Source organism: Scyliorhinus canicula, chromosome 12 (genome assembly GCF_902713615.1).
Source record: "Scyliorhinus canicula chromosome 12, sScyCan1.1, whole genome shotgun sequence".
NCBI lineage: Eukaryota > Metazoa > Chordata > Chondrichthyes > Carcharhiniformes > Scyliorhinidae > Scyliorhinus > Scyliorhinus canicula.
Genome location: NC_052157.1, coordinates 93,442,797 through 93,463,511, shown reverse-complemented (window position 1 = coordinate 93,463,511; position 20,715 = coordinate 93,442,797). Strand labels below are relative to the sequence as shown.

The window sequence follows — 20,715 nt, the reverse complement described above, 5'->3', positions numbered from 1 at the left end:
TTTGTCTTATATATTTGTAAAAACTTTTACTGTCTGTTTTTATATTCTGAGCAAGTTTACTCTCATACTCTATCTTACTCTTCTTTATAGCTTTTTTAGTAGCTTTCTGTTGCCCCCTAAAGATTTCCCAGTCCTCTAATCTCCCAGCAATCTTTGCCACTTTATATGCTTTTTCATTCAATTTGATACTCTCCCTTATTTCCTTAGATATCCACGGTCGATTTTCCCTCTTTCTTCCGTCCTTCCTTTTTGTTGGTATAAACCTTTGCTGAGCACTGTGAAAAATCGCTTGGAAGGTTCTCCACTGTTCCTCAACTGTTCCACCATAAAGTCTTAGCTCCCAGTCTACCTTAGCTAGTTCTTCTCTCATCCCCTTGTAATCTCCTTTGTTTAAACACAAAACACTAGTATTTGATTTTACTTTCTCACCCTCCATCTGTATTTTAAATTCCACCATATTGTGATCGCTCCTTCCGAGAGGATCCCTAACTATGAGATCATGAATCAATCCTGTCTCATTACACAGGACAAGATCTAGGACCGCTTGTTCCCTCGTAGGTTCCATTACATACTGTTCTAGGAAACTATCGCGGATACATTCTATAAACTCCTCCTCACGGTTGCCTTGACCGACCTGGTTAAACCAATCGACATGTAGATTAAAATCCCCCATGATAACTGCTGTACCATTTCTACATGCATCAGTTATTTCTTTGTTTATTGCCAGCCCCACCATCTCGTTACTATTTGGTGGCCGATAGACTACTCCTATCAGTGACTTTTTCGCCTTACTATTCCTGATTTCCACCCAAATGGATTCAACCTTATCCTCGATAGCACCGATGTCATCCCTTACTATTTCCCGGATGTCATCCTTAAATAACAGAGCAACACGACCTCCCTTACCATCCACTCTGTCCTTCCGAATAGTTTGATACCCTCGGATATTTAACTCCCAGTCGTGACCATCCTTTAACCATGTTTCAGTAATGGCCACTAAATCATAGTCATTTACGATGATTTGTGCCACCAACTCATTTACTTTATTCCGAATACTACGAGCATTCAGGTAAAGGACGCTTATGTTGGTTTTTTTACCTCTGTTTTGAATCTAAACATCTCCAGTTTTATTCCTTTTGTTATTACTGGGCATATTCACTGTGCTCCCCTCAGTCACTGTACCTTGTACTGTCGCCCTTATGGATTTCTGACTATGTCTTCTCTGCCTTGCACTTTTCCCCTTACTTCCTTTTGTTTCTGTCCCTGTTTTAGTACCTTCCAACTTCCAGCATTGGTTCCCATCCCCCTGCCACATTAGTTTAAACCCTCCCCAACAGCTCTAGAAAACACCCCCTAGGACATCGGTTCCAGTCCTGCCCAAGTGCAGACCGTCCGGTTTGTACTGGTCCCACCTCCCCCAGAACCGGTCCCAATGCCCCAGGAATTTGAATCCCTCCCTCTTGCACCATCTCTCGAGCCACGCATTCATCCTATCTATCCTGACATTCCTACTCTGACTAGCTCGTGGCACTGGTAGCAATCCTGAGATTACTACCTTTGAGGTCCTACTTTTTAGTTTAACTCCTAACTCCCTGAATTCCGCTTGAAGGACCTCATCCCGTTTTTTACCTATATCGTTGGTGCCTATGTGCACCACGACAGCTGGCTGTTCACCCTCCCCCCCCAGAATGTCCTGCAGCCGCTCCGAGACATCCTTGACCCTTGCACCAGGGAGGCAACATACCATCCTGGAGTCTCGATTGCGTCCACAGAACCGCCTGTCTATTCCCCTTACGATCGAGTCCCCTATCACTATGGCCCTGCCATTTTTCTTCCTGCCCTGCTGTGCAGCAGAGCCAGCCACGGTGCCATGAACCTGGCTGCTGCTGCCTTCCCCTGGTGAGCCATCTCCCTCAACAGTATCCAAAGCGGTATATCTGTTTTGCAGGGAGATGACCGCAGGGGACTCCTCACTGCCTTCCTACTCTTGCTCTTTCTTTTGGTCACCCATTTTATATCTCCCTCAGTAACCTTCACCTGCGGTGTGACCAACTCGCTAAACGTGCTATCCACGACCTCCTCAGCATCGCGGATGCTCCAAAGTGAGTCCATCCGCAGCTCCAGAGCCGTCAAGCGGTCTAACAAGAGCTGCAACTGAACACAATTCTTGCACGTGAAGGAGCCAGGGACAGTGGACGTGTCCCTGAGCTCCCACATCGCACACGAGGAGCATGACACGGGTCTGGGATCTCCTGCCATGTCTTAAACCCTTGGTAAACTTAAAACAACTACAATTTCAAAATAAAAATAAATAAATTAGACAATGAAAAGAAAAGAAAAAGAGAGACTACTTACCAGTCACTTACCAGGGTTAAAACGCACCTCCTCACACTCTGCACCGAATTACCTCACTGCACCAAATTACCAAATTTCAATCCTCCACTCTGTATGAGTCTCACTCCGGATGAGTCTCCTGGAAAGTAACCACGGATTTTACTGGATTGTGTCGTACCATGGTCGCAAAGTCACAGGTTAAGACAAGAGCGGAAATAAAAGAGTGAGCATTAAGTTGTAGTGCAGTTATCAGAAACGTTTTTTGATCAGATGGTTGAGAAAGAACAAAATCAGGTGGAGGATGAGGCGGATATTGTTCGTTCGGGGAAAATGGCGGAGTTACAATAGAATGATGTAGAAATAAACCAGAAAGCATGCACGGAAGAGAAATCAGAGTGTATACCAGAGTGCTGTTACCATAAAAGTGATGTGTTGATGACAAAATGGAGACCTTTACGTGTGCAGGCGGGTGACAAGTGGGCAGACGTTCATCAAGTAGCATTGCCGGTAGGGTATCGAATGGATGTATTGTGAGTTGCACATGAGGTACCAGTGGGAGTTCATTACGGAGTAAGGAAATCTCAAACTAAAATCCCAAAACATTTTTATTGGCCAGGACGACATACAGAAGTAGGTACATTTCGTCGATCATGTCACACATGTCGAATGGGAGGGAAACTTCACGCAGTGATAAAACCAGGGCTCCATTACACATTCCAGAATTTGAGGAACATTTTTCAAGGGTCTTAATTGATTGCGGAGCATCGCTTCCCAAAACGAAAAGTGGGAATCAATATCGTTTGACCATAATGCCATTTCAGTATGTAATATTACAGCTAAAACGATTGTGCAGGAGTTAATTAAATCCTTGACTAGATATGGACAACCCACAGAAATACAATCGGATCTAGGATCAAATATTATCTCAGATTTATTAAAAGAAATCATGGATAGCTTAGGAATAAAACAATTTAAATCAACTGTGTCCCATCAAAAAACGCAGGGAGCGTTAGAAAGGTAGCATCGTACATTAAAGACAATGTTGAGGGCTTATTGTCAAGATTATCCAGAGGATTGGGACAAAGGAATCCCATTCGTATTATTTGCAATTGGGGATGCACCTAATGAGTCAACCAGGTTCAGTCCTTTCGAACTAATTTTTGATTAAGGGGCAGCACGGTAGCATGGTGGTTAGCATATATGCTTCACAGCTCCAGGGTCCCAGGTTCGGTTCCCGGTTGGGTAACTGTCTGTGCGGAGTCTGCACGTCCTCCCCGTGTGTGCGTGGGTTTCCTCCGGGTCCTCCGGTTTCCTCCCACAGTCCAAAGATGTGCGGGTTAGGTGGATTGGCCTTGCTAAATTGCCCGTAGTGTCCTAATAAGTAAGGTTAAGGGGGTGTTGTTGGGTTACGGGTATAGGGTGGATACGTGGGTTTGAGTAGGGTGATCATTGCTCGGCACAACATCGAGGGCCGAAGGGCCTGTTCTGTGCTGTACTGTTGTATGTTCTAAGAGGGCCACTGAAATTGATTACTGAAAAATTGGTGAGTGATGAATCAAAATTTACATTATTGGATTGCCCTGGCCCAGAACGTAGTTGAAGACGTCAATTGAAGTCACCCCCCCCCCTCCACCGAGTACATTCTATGCCTCTGAACAAGCTTCCCGCATGTTGTGATTAACAGAGTGCAATTCTTATGATTAATTATGCGCCAGGTCGGTAATACTCGTCCGATGTGCTGGTGGTGAAGAACACGTCCAGTGCTAGTGATCGTGGTTATTAGGATAATAGATGGGTGTGGAGTTACAGATACAGTAATTAAATCAGACTTACTATCTGAATGATACAGATCTGTTTCTGCAAGCAATTATACATTGTCTCATGTTCACCTTTATATCGATTCTTTCAATTCCAGGTTTGCATTGGATTGAAAATCTACTTGCTGTGGTGGAATTCTTACGCGGGTCCAGGTTGTCTTATCCAGGAACATTGGATTACCAGCACAGCCAAAATACCACTGCGTCTCATCCAACTTTTGTTACTGTGCAGTACTGCCTGAAACTATTTTTTCATGCGCATTAGAACTTTACCAATGAACGTGGGTAAAATGTTGAGATGATTATTGATTGGATTACGATTATTCTACATATTCGGCTGATGATGTGACTTGGAAGAATTGCACCCTCTCAGCTGAATATATGATTGCGTTTAAAGATGTACTTGTCCACTTTAAGTTGGAGTTGAGCGAGTTATGAAGCATCTCTGTCATATTGTCAGAGCCAGAACAGTTGCACTATTCATTGCACTTAACTACAATTGAATGGAAATTGCTGACTTGCACTTGGGAAAAGAGTGGCAACAAGAGGAGTGGAAAGTTGTTCTTAAAATATGGATCACTGTCTCTAAGATTATCGCAGACGTATTTTGGATTATTGTGCTGCAAAGTGTGTTTCAGACTGTTCATATTGATGGTCTTTACTAATTGTATACTGTTGCATTATTGTCTAAACGTAAGATCACGGTTAATAGCAAATGTGAAAAGACTACCATAAATTGTTACCAATTTGTAGGACAACTGTCAATAACATCTCGCAAGACATCTGGCGGCCTAATAATTACTTATTGTTATTTATGCGTTGTAGCTAACTGCATTTCCAACCAGATAAGATTGGATCAGTTTAATTAAGTACCTTTTTCTTTTTCTCTCAGCTTTTCATCTGTGAAGAAACAAATGAATTACGTCAATAGCGCGGGAGAGTGGAATATTGGTCGCACAGTGGTTAGCGCAATTGCTTCACAGTTCCAGGGTCCCAGGTTCCATTCACGGCTTGGGTCACTGTCTGTGTGGAGTCTGCACGTCCTCCCCGTGTCTGCGTGGGTTTCCTACGCGTGCGCCGGTTTCCATTCACAGTCCAAAGATGTGCAGGTTATGTTGATTAGCCATGATAAATTATTCTTCGTGTCCAAAAAGATTAGGTTGGGTTACGAGGATAGGGTGGAAGTCTGGGCTTAAGAACGGTGCATTTTCGAAGAGCCAGTGCTGACTCATTCGGCCGAATGACCTCCTTCTCTACTGTATATTCTATGATGAACAATGTGTTCGATCCTATCCCTGCAATATTTCACCCACCGCGACACAACCATTCGAATAGTATAATTTGAAATTTGGAACAAAAAAAAATCAAATATGAGAAAATTGTTACTATTCTCAAAATGAAGAATTGTGCTGATTGCTTTTTGTTATTTGTCATCAGCTTTTACGAAATTCAGACACATACTCAGACGTAAACAGCGCAGAAAAAAACGATCACCAGTGCACTGAAATACGAAAATGCTGTCAAGAATAAATGATTTATGGAAACTTCACCGACGGATATCAAGCTTGAAATCATGAATTTGGCAAATACACAAACACGAAAGTAAACAAGAAAAGGAATCAGAAGCATGTCATTATAGAAGGTTGATTACAATAACAGAGTTGTGCGTTTGTGGCGTATATTTGATTTATCTATCTATCTATCTATCTATCTATCTATCTATCTATCTATCTATCTATCTATCTATCTATCTATCTATCTATCTATCTATCTATCTATCTATCTATCTATCTATCTATCTATCTATCTATCTATCTATCTATCTATCTATCTATCTATCTATCTATCTATCTATCTATCTATCTATCTATCTATCTATCTATCTATCTATCTATCTATCTATCTATCTATCTATCTATCTATCGATCTATCGATCTATCGATATATCTATCTATCTATCTATCTATCTATCTATCTATCTATCTATCTATCTATCTATCTATCTATCTATCTATCTATCTATCTATCTATCTATCTATCTATCTATCGATATATCTATCTATCTATCTATCTATCTATCTATCTATCTATCTATCTATCTATCTATCTATCTATCTATCTATCTATCTATCTATCTATCTATCTATCTATCTATCTATCTATCTATCTATCTATCTATCTATCGATCTATCGATCTATCGATCTATCGATCGATCGATCGATCTATCTATCTATCTATCTATCTATCTATCTATCTATCTATCTATCTATCTATCTATCTATCTATCTATCTATCGATCTATCGATCTATCGATATATCTATCTATCTATCTATCTATCTATCTATCTATCTATCTATCTATCTATCTATCTATCTATCTATCTATCTATCTATCTATCTATCTATCTATCTATCTATCTATCTATCTATCTATCTATCTATCTATCTATCTATCTATCTATCTATCTATCTATCTATCTATCTATCTATCTATACCTCGACATATCTGTACATTTGAATTTAACCAAGACCTTACTTACCTAATTCCTTTTGCGCCCTTTGGCATGTGGTTAACTCTAGGGGACAGAGAGAGAGAGAGTAGCGTTGTAATCCAGCTAAATGTGTCATTCTGGTGCACTTCTTGCGCCGATTTTCAGATTCCTGACTATTTCCGAGAATGTACAAGGTTGGAGCGCAACGCATTGAGATAAAACATTAATTTTTCGCTGCCACTTTTGCTAAAATCTGCTGAAAAGTGTATCTACAATTCAGAAATTTGGATATGTTCCATCAGTGCCAAAACTTTTCAGGCAGCACGAACGTCATTATTTTCCAGTATATAGCATACGTAAGACCTTCATTTTCTGCTATCTTTCTTGCCAATAATCCTCTGGTGCTTATACATTTTTTCGCAACTTCAAAACCAATGTTTTGTGCATTTTCTCATATGTGTTCTGATAAATTTTCAACGTCCTCCTGTAATAATCCTTGGGTTTACGAAACGGAATACGAATTACCTTTTAAAGTATGTTTAATCATGCTTATTTAATATTTACGATCAATGATCGGTGGGCTCACTCAGACAAGTCAAGAGTCGAAGATCTTCCGCTTATCACCTACCTTCTTTTAGTTCATTCACTGTATTTTCTATTTGAGGGAAGGTATTTACAAAAATATAATTTACACAGGGATATTGTTTACACAATTCAATCGAAAATTATTAATCCACGGAACAACTGAACTATGAAAATCATTCATTCCAGCCATTGTCAGTGGGAAAAACACATTAGTGCAGCTAACTATCGCATTGGTACTGAAGTCACCCGTTATGGAATTCCCTGAACGTTGTTTGTGCTGAATATTCCTGGCCAGCGTCTGGCTGACATCAAAGCAACATTGTGAACCCTGTTAAAATAGTTTTTGCATGATAATTGCAAATCTCCTGACATGGTAATGTCTCCTCAACTGTGTTTACAACTTTCCTGGAACTTCGTGCTAAATTTCGATAAATCAATTGTGCACTTGACAAACTAGAGAATCTTTGTTTTTGGAGTCACAAATATGATTGTGAAAAAGGTCCGTTGTCCCACTTCGTCAGTCTTTGCCTCCATGCAGCGGTAGCACAAAATTGTTATCGAATGCTGACAATTTTTATCTTGTGAACAAACTTGCTGATCAGTTGCTGATCTCGTACTTCAGCAGTCCCCAGTGATCGTTCTTTGAACGCTTCCCTTTCCAAGCTAAATCACGACATAATCTGCAAGAAGATTTGAAACATAAACTGACAATTCTAATCCAGCTCACCGTCAATCGTTGGTCTTTCTATCTATTTCAATGAACATGTTGCGCAGGACCAGACTGCCGGCCACCAAACAACAGTACACCACATTGCCGCATTGCAAACGGCAGTTTTCCCACCGCAGGTGCATCACATTCACCCGCCTCTCGCTGAGCTCATTCGTTGTATAATCCCTTATCTTGTTTTGTCACAACATTATTGTCTTCACACGATGATTCGAATATCGGCTTCAGAGGATGTACAACTAGTAAACCTATTGGCGAACAGCGTATTGTTCCCGTAAGTTTGTTCATGGCAACTACATGCATTAAGTCTCGATTTGCATGATCTATTATGGCTGTAATACAACTAGTTCCTCACCACTAAAAAACACATTGATGTCAAGTATTTATATGGACCTAACTTTAAGCGCCAACCATTGCTGCCATAACATAAGCGTTATCTAATGATAAGGCCCTGGATCAATACCCCAATTTTATAAAGGTCTCAGATTATATGCCAATGACTTGTGTTAGTTAAAATTGTGAGGATACTTTACTGCACCAGGGTTTATACCACTGATCATTAAACTGCGTTTCGACAAAACAAACGGGAAGGGCGGCTTGGTGGCGCAGTGGCTAGCAGTGATTCCTCATGGCGCTGAGGAAGTAGGTTCTCACCCAGCCACGGATCACTCACCGCGTCGCGCATGCACCCACTCATCCACAGCCCGTGTCTGTCTTGGTCTCAGTCCCTACAGATCAGTGATGTGCGGGGCAGAGGATTTTGCCATATTAAATTGCCCATCAATTACCAAAAACAATAAATTGGGAACGTGAAATCAAAAGAAGACTCGAATTTGAACAGCCAGTTAAACATATCTGCAACAGATAATTAGATTCATACTTATTAGGTAAAAATCGTGGGCGGGATTCTCTATTGGCCATCTCTAAATTACGATTCACGTTATATCAAGATCGGCGCCAATCCGTTCAGGAAGGCACGCTCAGGAAACACTGTTTGCATCTCATTAGGGTGCCCAACCAGGTATTCTACGAGGCCACCTCGATTTTCCTCATTACATGGGCAAGAGTACTCAATGGGACGGTTCATTTGTTCTTTAAAAAAATCGTGAAAACTGTTGGCTAAGGAGGAAGAGGGTGGAGGTAAGACCGAACTCCAGCTCCTCAAAGATAGCGTTAGGGAACTGGATCTGGAACAGGATGAAGTTCGGATCATTCAGGAGGCAGAGGGATGATAGAGAGGAGTTCAGGACGGTTGCCACACCCAAGGTGCAGGACAAGAGTAGCTGGGTTATACTTAGGGGAAGGAAAAGGAACGGGGAGACCGTGCAGGGATCCCCGTGGCCTTCCCTCTTCAAAAATGTATACCGTTTTGGAAGCTGTTGGTGGGATGACTTATCGGGGAAGACCCTAGAGGACGGGTCTTTGGCACTGAGCCTCTCTCTGAGGCTCAGACAGGCAGGTGAAGAATAGGTAAAAATAGTGATAGGAGACGCAATGGTTCAGGGAACGGATAGGAGATTCTGTGGTCGCGATCGAGACTCCGGGAACCTATGTTGCTTCTCGGGTGCTAGGGTCAGGAATTTCTCGGATCGAATCGACAATATTATTAAGGGGGGGTGGGGGGGGGGGGAGGTGATCCACTAGAAGTCGTGGTGCATATCGGCACCAGCGACAACGCTAAGAAAATGATGACGATCTAAAAAGTGATTTTAGGGCGTTAGGTTGGTAGCTAAAGATAAGGAAAAGCAGTGCAGTCATCTCAGGATTGCTACTGGTGCAACGTGCAAGTGAGACAAGAATCAGAGAGCGAGTATAGGTGAACACGTGAAGGGCTGGTGCAGGAGGGCAGCTTTAGATATGCGGATCATTGAACAAAGAACAAAGAACAAAGACAATAACAGCACAGGAACAGGCCCTTAGCCCTCCCAACCTGCGCCGATTCAGATCCTTTATCTAAACCTGTCTCCTATTTTCCAAGTAACAAGTCTTACAACACCAGGTTAAAGTCCAACAGGACTGATTCAAACACGAGCTTTCGGAGCGCAGCTCTTTCCTCAGGTGAATGGCGAGGTATTTTCCATTGTCTACTTCCCTCTGTTCCCGCCCATTCATATATCTGTCTAGATACTTCTTAAATGATGCTATCGTGCCCGCCTCTACCACCTCCGCTGTTAAAGCATTCCAGGCACCCAACACCCTCTGCGTAAAAAACTATCCACGCACATCTCCCTTAAACTTTCCCCCTCTCACTTTGAAATCGTGACCCCCTAGTAACTGACACCCCCACTCTTGGGAAAAGCTTGTTGCTATCCACCCTGTCCATACCTCTCATAATTTTGTAGACCTCAATCAGGTCCCCCCTCAACCTCCGTCTTTCCAACGAAAGCAATCCTAATCTACTCAACCTTTCTTCATAGCTAGAACCCTCCATACCAGGCAAATCCTGGTGAACCTCCTCTGTACCATCTCCAAGGCATCCAAATCCTTCTGGTAATGTGGCAACCAGAACTGCACGCAGTATTCCAAATGTGGCCGAACCAAAGTCCTATACAACTGCAACATGACCTGCCAACTCTTGTACTCAATACCCCGCCCGATGAAGGCAAGCATGCTGTATGCTTTCTTGACCACTCTATCAGCCTCCGTTGCCACCTTCAGGGTACAATGGACCTGAACACCCAGATCTCTCTGCACATCATTTTTCCCCACGACACTTCCATTGACCATATAGTCCGCTCTTGAATTTGATCTTCCAAAAAGCATCACTTCTCATTTGCCTGGATTAAACTCCATCTGCCATTTCTCTGCCAAACTCTCCAATCTATTTAGATTTTATTGTATTCTCTGACAGTCCTCGCTATCTGCAACTCCACCAATCTTAGTATCATCTGCAAACTTGCTAATCAGACCACCTATACGTCCCTACAGGTCATTTATGTAGATCACAAACAACAGTGGTCCGAGCACGGATCCCTGTGGAACACCACTAGTCACTCTTCTCCATTTTGAGACACTCCCTTCCACCACTACTCTCTGTCTCCTGTTGCCCTGCCTGTTCTTTATCCATCTAGCTGGTACACCCTGAATCCCATACGACTTCACTTTTTCCATCAACCTGCCATGGGAAACCTTATCAAACCCCTTACTAAAGTTCATGTATACGACATCTACAGCCCTTCCCTTATCAATTAACTTTGTCACTTCCTCAAAGAATTATATTAGGATTGTAAGACATGACCTTCCCTGCACAAAACCATGCTGCCTATCACTGATAAGGAAACCATGCTGCCTATCACTGATTGGGAATCCTTTTGGGGAAGGTGGGACCTGCACATGAAGGACGGATTGCATATAACTGGAGGGGCACCAATAGACTGTGTGGGAGATTTGCTGGAGCTCTTCGGGAGGGAGGGACGGAGGGACGGAGGGAGGGAGGGAGGGAGGAATGGATTCACTTGTGTTTGTTTCAAAGGAAGACGTGTTAGGAATAATGGGATGAACAATGAACATGGATCAGTACTTGGAACTACGATGTGTTGGCCATTACGGAGACAATGACTTGATAGGGGCAGTAATGGTTGGTAGATATTCCAGGGTTTAGATGTTTTAAGAAAAATAGGAAGAGACGGAAATGAGAAGGAGGAGTGGCACTGTTAATTATGGAGTACATCACAGCTGCAGGAGGCTTGTCTACTGAGTCAGTATGGGCGGAAGTCAAAAGCAAGAAAGGAGAAGTCACTTTATTGGGACTTTTGAATAGACCCACCAATAGCAACAGACAGATGTAGGAACACAATGGCCGGCAGATCTTAGAAAGCTGCAGAAGGAGCAGGGTTGCTGTCATGGCTGACTTCATCGTCCCTAGTACTGATTGTAATCTCTTTACTGCAAATGTGTTGGAGCAGATTTTTTCACGCGTGCAGAGGAAGTTTTCCTGACTCAATATGTAGATAGGCCGTCTCGGAGGTGGGGGGGCGGGGGGGTGGTATAATGGATTTGGTGCTTGGCAATGGACTAGGCCAGGAGTCAGATGTCTTGGTGGGAGAGTATTTAGGTGACAGTGACCACACCGTCTTGAACTTTACCATCGTCATGGAGAGGGATAGGAACAGACCGTATTGGAAGGCATTTAATTTGGGGAGGGAAAATTATACAGCTATTAGAGAGGGGCTAAGGAGCATGAAGTGGGAAATATTGTGCTTGGGGAAATGCACAGAAGTATTTTGTGGGTTCTTTAACTTGCACTTGCTGCGAGTTCTCGGTCGTGTTGTCCCACTGAGACGAGGAAGGAATGGTCAGGTGAAGGAGCCTTGGATGATAAGAGATTTGGCGCTTCTCGTCAAGAGGAAGAACGAAGCTTAGGTACAGTTGAGGAGGCAAGGATATGGCACGGCTCTAGCGGTTACAAAGTGTCCAGGAAGGAGTGAAAAATGAGCTTCGGAGAGCTAAAAGGGGGCATGAAAAGTACCTGGCGGGAAGCGTTCGGGAAAGCCCCAAGTTGTTCTACACTTATGTGAGAAACAAAGGTTGATCAGAGTGAGAGTAGGACCGATCAGGTATAGTATAGGGAACTTGTGCCTAGAATATCAGGATATAGATTCTAGATAGATGGAATGTTTTGCTTCAGTAATCTCTAGAAAGAGAGCCATTTTTGCTCATGAGAACAGCATGAACCATGTTCATGGACTCGAATCAGTTGATATTAAGAAATAAGATGTGCTGGAAATTTGGAAAAGTATCAGGATAGATAAGTCCGCTGGGCCTCAGGGGATATACCCAAATTCACAACTGGAAGCGAGAGAGGAGTGAGCTGCGCCGTTAGAAATGATCTTTGAGACCTCACTTTCCACTGGAGTAGGACCGGATGATTAGAGGGAAGCAAATAATGACCGCCCTCTTCAAAAAAGGGAATAGAGAAATTCCTGGGAATTACAGACCAGTCTTACCGATGTGGTGAGCAACATATTGGAATGAATTCTGAGAGATAGAATTCATAATTATTTCGAGAAACATAGTTTGATTAAAGATAGTCAGCATGGCTTTGTGTAAGACAGCACGCTGACGCCGTTGTAGCACTGCAGTCTCACGGTGCCATGGTCCCAGATTCGATCCCGGCTGACAGCGTCATGGTCCCAGGTTCGATCCCGGTTCTGGGTCACTGTCCGTGTGGAGTTTGCACATTCTCCGCGTGTTTTTGCGTGGGTTTCGCCCCCACAAACAGAAATGTGCAAGGTATGTGGATTTAACACGCTAAATTGTCCCTTAATTCGCAAATGGATTGGGTCCTCTAAACGAAAAAACAACATGGCTTAATGTGGGGCACGTCATGCCTTACAAGTCTCATTGAATACGTTCAGAATGTAACGAGACACGTTACTGAAGGTTGCGCAGTGGATGTAGAGTATATAGATTGCAGTAAGGCTCCCCATGGTCGGCTCATTCAGAATTTCAGGAGACTTGGCATACAGGGAAATCTGGCTGTCTGGATACCCAATTGGTTGGTCAAAATAAGACAACGGGTGCCAGAGGATGGAACGTATTCTACCTGTAGATTGGTGACCAGTGGTGTCCCGCAGGGATCTGTTCTGGGACCTCTGCTCGTTGTGGTTTTTAGAAAGGATGAGGAAGTGAAAAGCTGGGTTAGTAAGTTTGTCAATGACAGGAAGGTTGGTGGAGTTGTCGATAGTGTCGTGGGCTGTTTTGGTTCCAGCAGGATATTGATGAGATGCAGCGTTGGACTGAGAAATGGCAGATGGACCTCAATCTAAATAAATGTGAAGTGATTCATTTTGGATGTTCGAAAGTGAATGCTGAATACAAGGTTAAAGGCAGGATTCTTGGAAACTTGGAGGAACTGAGGATCTTCGGGTCCACGCACAAAGATCCCTCTAAATTGCCACCCAGGTTAATAGGTTTGGTAAGAGCGCATTTCGTGTGTCGGCTTTCATTAACAGGGGGATTGAGTTTAAGAACCCAGAGGTTGTGGTGCAGTTTTATAAAACGCGGGTCAGACCACACTCGGAACATTGTATACAGTTCTGGTTGCCTCATTATAGCAAGAATGTGGCTGCTTTTGAGGGGGTGTGCAGACTTACCAGGATTCTGCCTGGACTGGAGGACATGTCTTTTGAAGAAAGGAGGAGGGAGTTAGGGCTTTTCTCACTGGAGCGAAGGAAGACAGGTGACTTGATAGAGCTGTACAAGGTGATGAGAGGGGTAGATACAGTGGATAGCCAGAGACTTTTCCCTCGGGAAAAAATGACTCTCACGAAGGGATATGATTTTAAGGTGATTGGAGGAAGGTATAGGGGAGATCTAAGAGACAGATTATCTACGCAGATGTGGTGGGTGCGTATAATGCACTACCAGCTGAAGTGGTGGAGTCAGTGTCATTGGGTACATTTCAGCAACTCTTGGACAGGCACATGGGCAGCATGCAATTGAAGGTGTGTATGTTATGTTGATTGACGATTTGCATAAATCGTAGGCACAACATCGTGTGGCACACCTGGCATCATGTGAACACTCCGCACGATTTCTGGCAGCGACGGGGCCAATATTATGGGGATGAGTGGGGGAAGGTACATGGGTGTGCAGAGTACGCAGTCCCAACCGAGCCTATGATCTAACCTGGAAGACCTGTTGGGTATTGGAAAACACACCTTGCTATTATGTTGGTCTCTCAGCCGCGGCAGACAATGCATATTGGAATACAACAAACAATGTTAGCCTTCCGGTTCGTCCATGCAGCCGCTAGTGATGTAATGCGGCTGTGCGAGCGGGTGCTGCTTGAGGACGAGGAAGCTGCACCAGCGGAGGGTGCAGAAACGAAGTCTGCAGCAGTGGCGCGTGCAGAGACAGGTAGCAGCCTGCCAGATTGGAGAGCTGGCTGCCCAACAGGTTCAGGAAGAAGAGGTGCAAAGTAGCCGCCACATGAGCCCTCGTGTGTACTGGCACAGTCAGGCATTTGAGGAGCTGCCGGACAGGGCATGCCGTCGAAGACATCTTTGAACACCTGACACCAGGGGGAATGCGGGTGGACACCCGCTCTTGGTGGTGTCAAGGTGGCGGTGGATATGAACTTTGACATGATCGGGTTCTTCCAGGAACCGACTGAGGACATGTAGGGGACTTCACAGACATCGCTGCACAGATGCATCCGTGCGGACAAGGAAATCCTGTATGCCCAGGCGGATCAATATATCCACTTCAATGTGGATCGAGTCCAGCAGGATGCCCAGGCAGCGCGGTTCGCTGTCATCGACGGATGCCCCTGGTCCAAGGGGTGATCGACGGGATGCATGTCCCACTATGAGCACCGGCTGATGAAGGGCCAATCTGCAAAATAACTAAAGGGGTTCCACTCTCTTTAAGACAGGGATAGATATGTTCTTGATTGATAAGGGGATCGGGGCTATGGGGAGAAGGCAGGAGAATGGTGATGAGCCGTGAATAGATGGGCCGAGAGGTTTAATTCTGCTTCAGTCTCTTATGGTCTTGTGGCTAATCTGTGGCCTGTGATCATTAGCTGCACATAATGCACGTTTGTTCCCAGTAACCGAACAGTTTGCACGAGGCCTTCACCCTGGCGGACTCGAAAATGCCTGACATGTTCTAGAGGCCCGAGCCCGTCGTCTGGCGGTTGTTTCCTGGGAAACAGTGGTTATCAGTTGCAGTCATGGCTGCTGCCGCCTATGCGGATGCAACAGAACTATGCGGAGACCCGCTACAATGACGCCCATGGAGCGCCGAGGGGTGTGATTGGGAAATGCTTCAGCCTGCTGAAGATGCGGATAAGATGCGTAGAGCACTCTCTCGGAGATCTCCAGTATAATGCTGAAATGATTGCTCCTATCGTGTTGGACTTCCTGACTCCTACACAATATCATGTAACAGTAGGGTGACGTGCTGGAGGAGGATGATGAAGGCAGGGCCTCATCGGACCAGCAGCATGTAGAGCTGTGAGAGGCTGAGTGGAATATGGAGCGCAGGTAGGCATGGGACGTCGAAAAAAATGTGTGTCAGGGCCAATGTACACAGGATGCGCTGAAGACCTCCAGGTTCTCGAACTGGGGGTTGTGGAGTGATTGGCCAGGTGCTTCCCAACCACGAACTCCATCACTTCCGTCCCTCAGTGCCCCGCCCCCCCCCGACACCGGCCCCAGTCACTGCCGCCTGCAACTCTCTATGTGATACATACATGTTGCACCTGTGAACAGGCATTTGACGGCCTGAAGGCTCCGTTAAGCACTGCTAATGTGTTGGCCACCCCAAATTACACAAGATCATTCAAGGTGTCGATCGCTCCGCGTGATGTGGGACTAGGTACTGCACTCTTTTTTCACTATGCTCATCACTATCCTCAAACTGCCCGTTATCTTTACCTCCGCCAATGTTAACTGACATTCACGTTTCGTCGCCAGTTTCTGAAGATCAAATTCTCACTCTTCCTTTTTCCTCTCTCTCTTTTTCTGTTTGTCCTGCCAGGGCTATTCTTTCTTTTTCCCTCATTTCTGAATCCAGGTGCCTTAATTATTTTCCATACTTAAACTGCATTTACTGTAATTGAATTTTTGCCTTTTCCATTGATACTGATTGCGTCTGACGCAATTTTAAATGCTCAGCTACCACCTTATGTTACCCTTTTTAGCGGACTTTATCAGGAAATGTTAACTGGAGATTGTAAACTAGTGTGGCAGTGAGATGGAAACCGGATTAGGAAGTTAGAGGTCAGTAAAGAGGCAGCAACTAAAGCCAGTACGATACTGGATAATAAACAAAATGTGACTAAGGGGAAGAGTAGACAGGGAAGAGATCATGATCGCAAAGGGACATGTGTCTGAGGTGCATTTGTTTTAATGCGAGAAGTGTAGCAGGTAACGCAGATGAACTAAGGGCTTGGAATATTACCTGGGGATATGATGTTATTGGTATTACTGAGACTTGGTTGAGGGATGGGCAAGACTGGCAACTAAATATCCTAGCGTATAGATGCTTCAGGAGGGATAGAGAGGGAGGTAAAAGGGGTGGAGGAGTTGCATTACTGGTCAGAGATGATATCACAGCTGTCATTAAGGTGGGCACGATGGAGGATTCGAGCACTGAGGCAATATGGATAGAGCTAATAAATAGGAAGGGTGCAGTAACATTGTTGGGACTTTACTACCGGCCCCCCAAAAACGAGCCTGAAGTGGAGGTACAAATATGTAGACAGATTATAGAACAATGGAGGAGCAATAGGGTGGTTGTGATGGGAGATTTTAACTTCCCCAACATTGAATGGAACTTATGTAGTGTTGGAGGCGTAGATGGAGCAGAATTTGTAAGGAGCATCCACAAGAGTTTTTTTTACAGCAGTATGTAAATAGTCCAACTCGGGAAGGGGCCATACTGGACCTGGTATTGGGGAATGAACCCGGCCAGGTGGTTGACGTTTCAGTCGGCGATTACTTTGGGAATAGCGATCCAAATTCCATAAGTTCTACAATACTCATGGACAAAGACGAGATTGGTCCTAATGGAAGAGTGCTAAATTGGGGAAAGGCCAACTATAACAAAATTCGGTAGGAGCTCGGGAATGTGGACTTGGAGCAGCTGTTTAAGGGTAAATCCACAATTGAAATATGGGAGTCTTTTAAGGAAAGGTTGATTAGAGTGCAGGACAGACACGTTCCTGTGAAAATGAGAGATAGAAATGGCATGATTAGGGAACCATGGATGATGGGTGGAATTGTGAGACGAGATAAGATGAAAAAGGAAGCATACATAAGATCGAGGCGACTCAAAACTGATGAAGCTTTGGAGGACTATCGGGAAAGTAAGACAAATCTCAAACGCGCGAAATAAAGAGGGCGAAAAGTGGTCATGAAATATCTTTGGTTAACATGGTTATGGGAAAACCCTAAAGCCTTTTTATTCGTATATAAGGAGCCAGAGGGTAACTAGAGAAAGGATTGGCCCTCTCAAAGTCAAACGAGGGAATGTATGCGTTGAGTCAGAGGAAATGAGTTAGCTTCCTAATTAGTACTTTTCATCGGTATTCACCAAGGAGATGGACATGATGGATGTTGAGGCTAGTGATGGATGTTTAAATACTCTAGGTCATGTCGGCATATGGAAGAGGGAGGTTTGGGGTATTCTAAAAGGTACTAAGGTGGACAAGTCCGCAGGGCCGGATGGGATCTATCCCAGGTTACTGAGGGAAGCGAGGGACGAAATAGCTGGGGCCATAACAGATATCCTTGCAGCATCCTTGAGCACGGGTGAGGTCCCGGAAGACTGGAGAATTGCTAATGTTGTCCCTTTGTTTAAGGAGGGTAGCAGGGATAATCCACGGAATTAAAGACCTGCGAGCTTGACGTCAGAGGTAGGCAAACTGTTGGAGAAGATACTGAGGGATGGGATCTATTCACGTTTGGAAGAAAATAGACTTATCAGTGATAGGCAGCATGATTTTGTGGAGGGAAGGTCATGTCTTACAAACCTAATAGAATTCTTTCTGGAAGTGACAACGTTAATTGATGAGGGAAGGGCTGCAGGTATCATATACATGGACTTCAGTAAAGCATTTGATAAATTTTCCCATGGCATGTTGATGGAAAACGTGAAGTCGTATGGGGTTCAGTGTGTACTAGCTAGATGGATAAAGAACTGGTTGGGCAACAGGAGACAGAGAATAGTGGTGGAAGGGAGTGTCTCAAAATGGAGAAAAGTGACTCGTGGTGTTTCACAGGGATCCGTGCTCGGACCACTGTTGTATGTGATATGCATACATGATCTGGACGAAGGTATAAGTGGTCTGATGAGCAAGTTTGCAGATGATACTAAGATTGGTGGAGTTGCAGATAGCGAGGCGGACTGTCAGAGAATACAGCAAAATATAGATAGATCGGAGAGTTGGGCGGAGAAATAGCAGATGGTATGGAGGGTGCTAGCTATGAAGAAATGTTGAGTAGATTAGGATTGTTTTCATTGGAAAGACGGAGGTTGAGGGGAGACCTGATTGAGGTCTACAAAATTATGCGAGGAATGTACTGGGTGGATAGCAACAATCTTTTTCCAAGAGTGGGGATGTTAATTACAAGGGGTCACGATTTCCCGGTGAGAGTGGAAAAGGTCATGGGAGATGTGCGTGGAAAGTTTTTTATGCAGAGGGTGGTGGGTGCCTGCAACGTTTGCCAGCGGAGGTGGTAGAGGCGGCGTTGATGGCATTACTTAAGATGCATCTGGACAGATATATGAACGGGTGGGGAACAGAGAGAAGTGCACCTTGGAAAATAGGCAACTGGTTTAGATAAAGGACCTGGATCAGCGCAATCTGGGGGGGGGGGGGGGCGAAGGGCCTGTTCCTGTGCTTTAACTTTCTTTGATCTTTGTTCTCTTTGTAATGTTTTTGCCAAATATAGAAACCTTTTTTTAGTTTCCGTTTGTAAGATACTGCGCGTGACCTTCTCCAGCCCAAAAAAGTATGCGCCTCTGAAAGAGCCATTCTCCACAACACTGTCCCTGTATAAACTTGAAAATAACAGCTGAAAAACAAACAAAAATATGTTCACCCCACTGCCTTCACGTTCAATAAGCCAACTCCAATTACGAAAGATATAATTTTATCCCACGAACCGTCAGTTTTGTTATGGGTTCGAGCTAGAAACTCCAAAGTGTATTATACAGTTCACCTGACCTACGTTGAATTTGGCCGCGATGAGCACAAGATCCTTCCCTTCAGGTGTGATTCATCAATCTTGCTAGACCTGTTAATCAAAATAAGCTTTATTCTACGAACTTGGGTAACATATGGACATACAGTAATTTGTTTTTTTTATCAATTACAAACATAAAGACACAACACAGCTGCATAAATCTCTATGTTTAACACTTAATTGATTCAGCTTAACTGTTCCAATTCAAAAAATAAAATGTAATTGACCAAAAAACACTTTTCAAGGGCGTGGCACAGCACTCTGCATTTTCTCTGGAATAAGAATGGCTTTACCTGAGATTCTGATCCCATCTCACCAGTAGACTTAGCTTCTACCGGACAAAAAAACTGCATTTTTTCAGTTACCAAAGCAGGTTGCTATAATAATTTTTTTAACTTGAACAACTCGTGACAATGAAAGCACAGAAAGACAGGGAGAAAACTTTTCTTTCTACTTCTGAGTTCACAGCAGGAAAACCTGAAATGAAACTAAAAGAAAATCTCCCAGCTACAGTCCAGCTCCACACACAAAATGACATCACAATAACCACGTGATAAGGCAAAAAACGTTCTTGAAGTGACACTTCCATGACACTCTAGTGGGTGGGGGCCCTAGCTTGGCAATAAGAGTGGGTCTGGTCCATGGGATGGTGAATGATGACATGCCGCCCTGTGATAAGTTCTGGTGCTCCGTATCGTTTAACAACGTCTGTCTCCTGCCCATGGAAGCATATTTCACTGTCCATCTGCGTGGATGGACTACAGCGAGCTGCCCATTACATCACGCACTGCCATCGGATCACTGGAGTGGTGGTCGTGTGTATCACGGCCCACCCCAGAGTCCGGCCATTTCCCCAACCCAACCTCCGCCTATTTACCATCCCCACTTTGCCTGACCAGCTGAAACCAACCCACCCCTCACACCCATCAGACACAGAAACTAGGCAGGATGCAACACTGGTTTCGGGTAATTATTGTGAACAACTATTTATGTGGCCTAAACTGCTCTGTGCCCATGCCAACTTAAGTTCTGGCTACTTCATGGCATTACAGACCCAAAC

General features: G+C 44.2%; 1 protein-coding gene across 1 annotated transcript in view; it reads right to left on the bottom strand.

Annotated features, from left to right (window-relative positions):
• Window positions 1–20,715, bottom strand: part of LOC119974296 (myosin-8) — a 263,344-nt gene that overhangs the window by 68,952 nt on the left and 173,677 nt on the right. The window contains exons 18-20 of the mRNA XM_038813068.1: window positions 7,273–7,299; window positions 6,693–6,728; window positions 5,025–5,051 (exon numbers count right to left, since the gene is read on the bottom strand). Coding sequence (XP_038668996.1) covers window positions 5,025–5,051; window positions 6,693–6,728; window positions 7,273–7,299 — 90 coding nt within the window. The remainder of the gene's footprint in view (window positions 1–5,024; window positions 5,052–6,692; window positions 6,729–7,272; window positions 7,300–20,715) is intronic.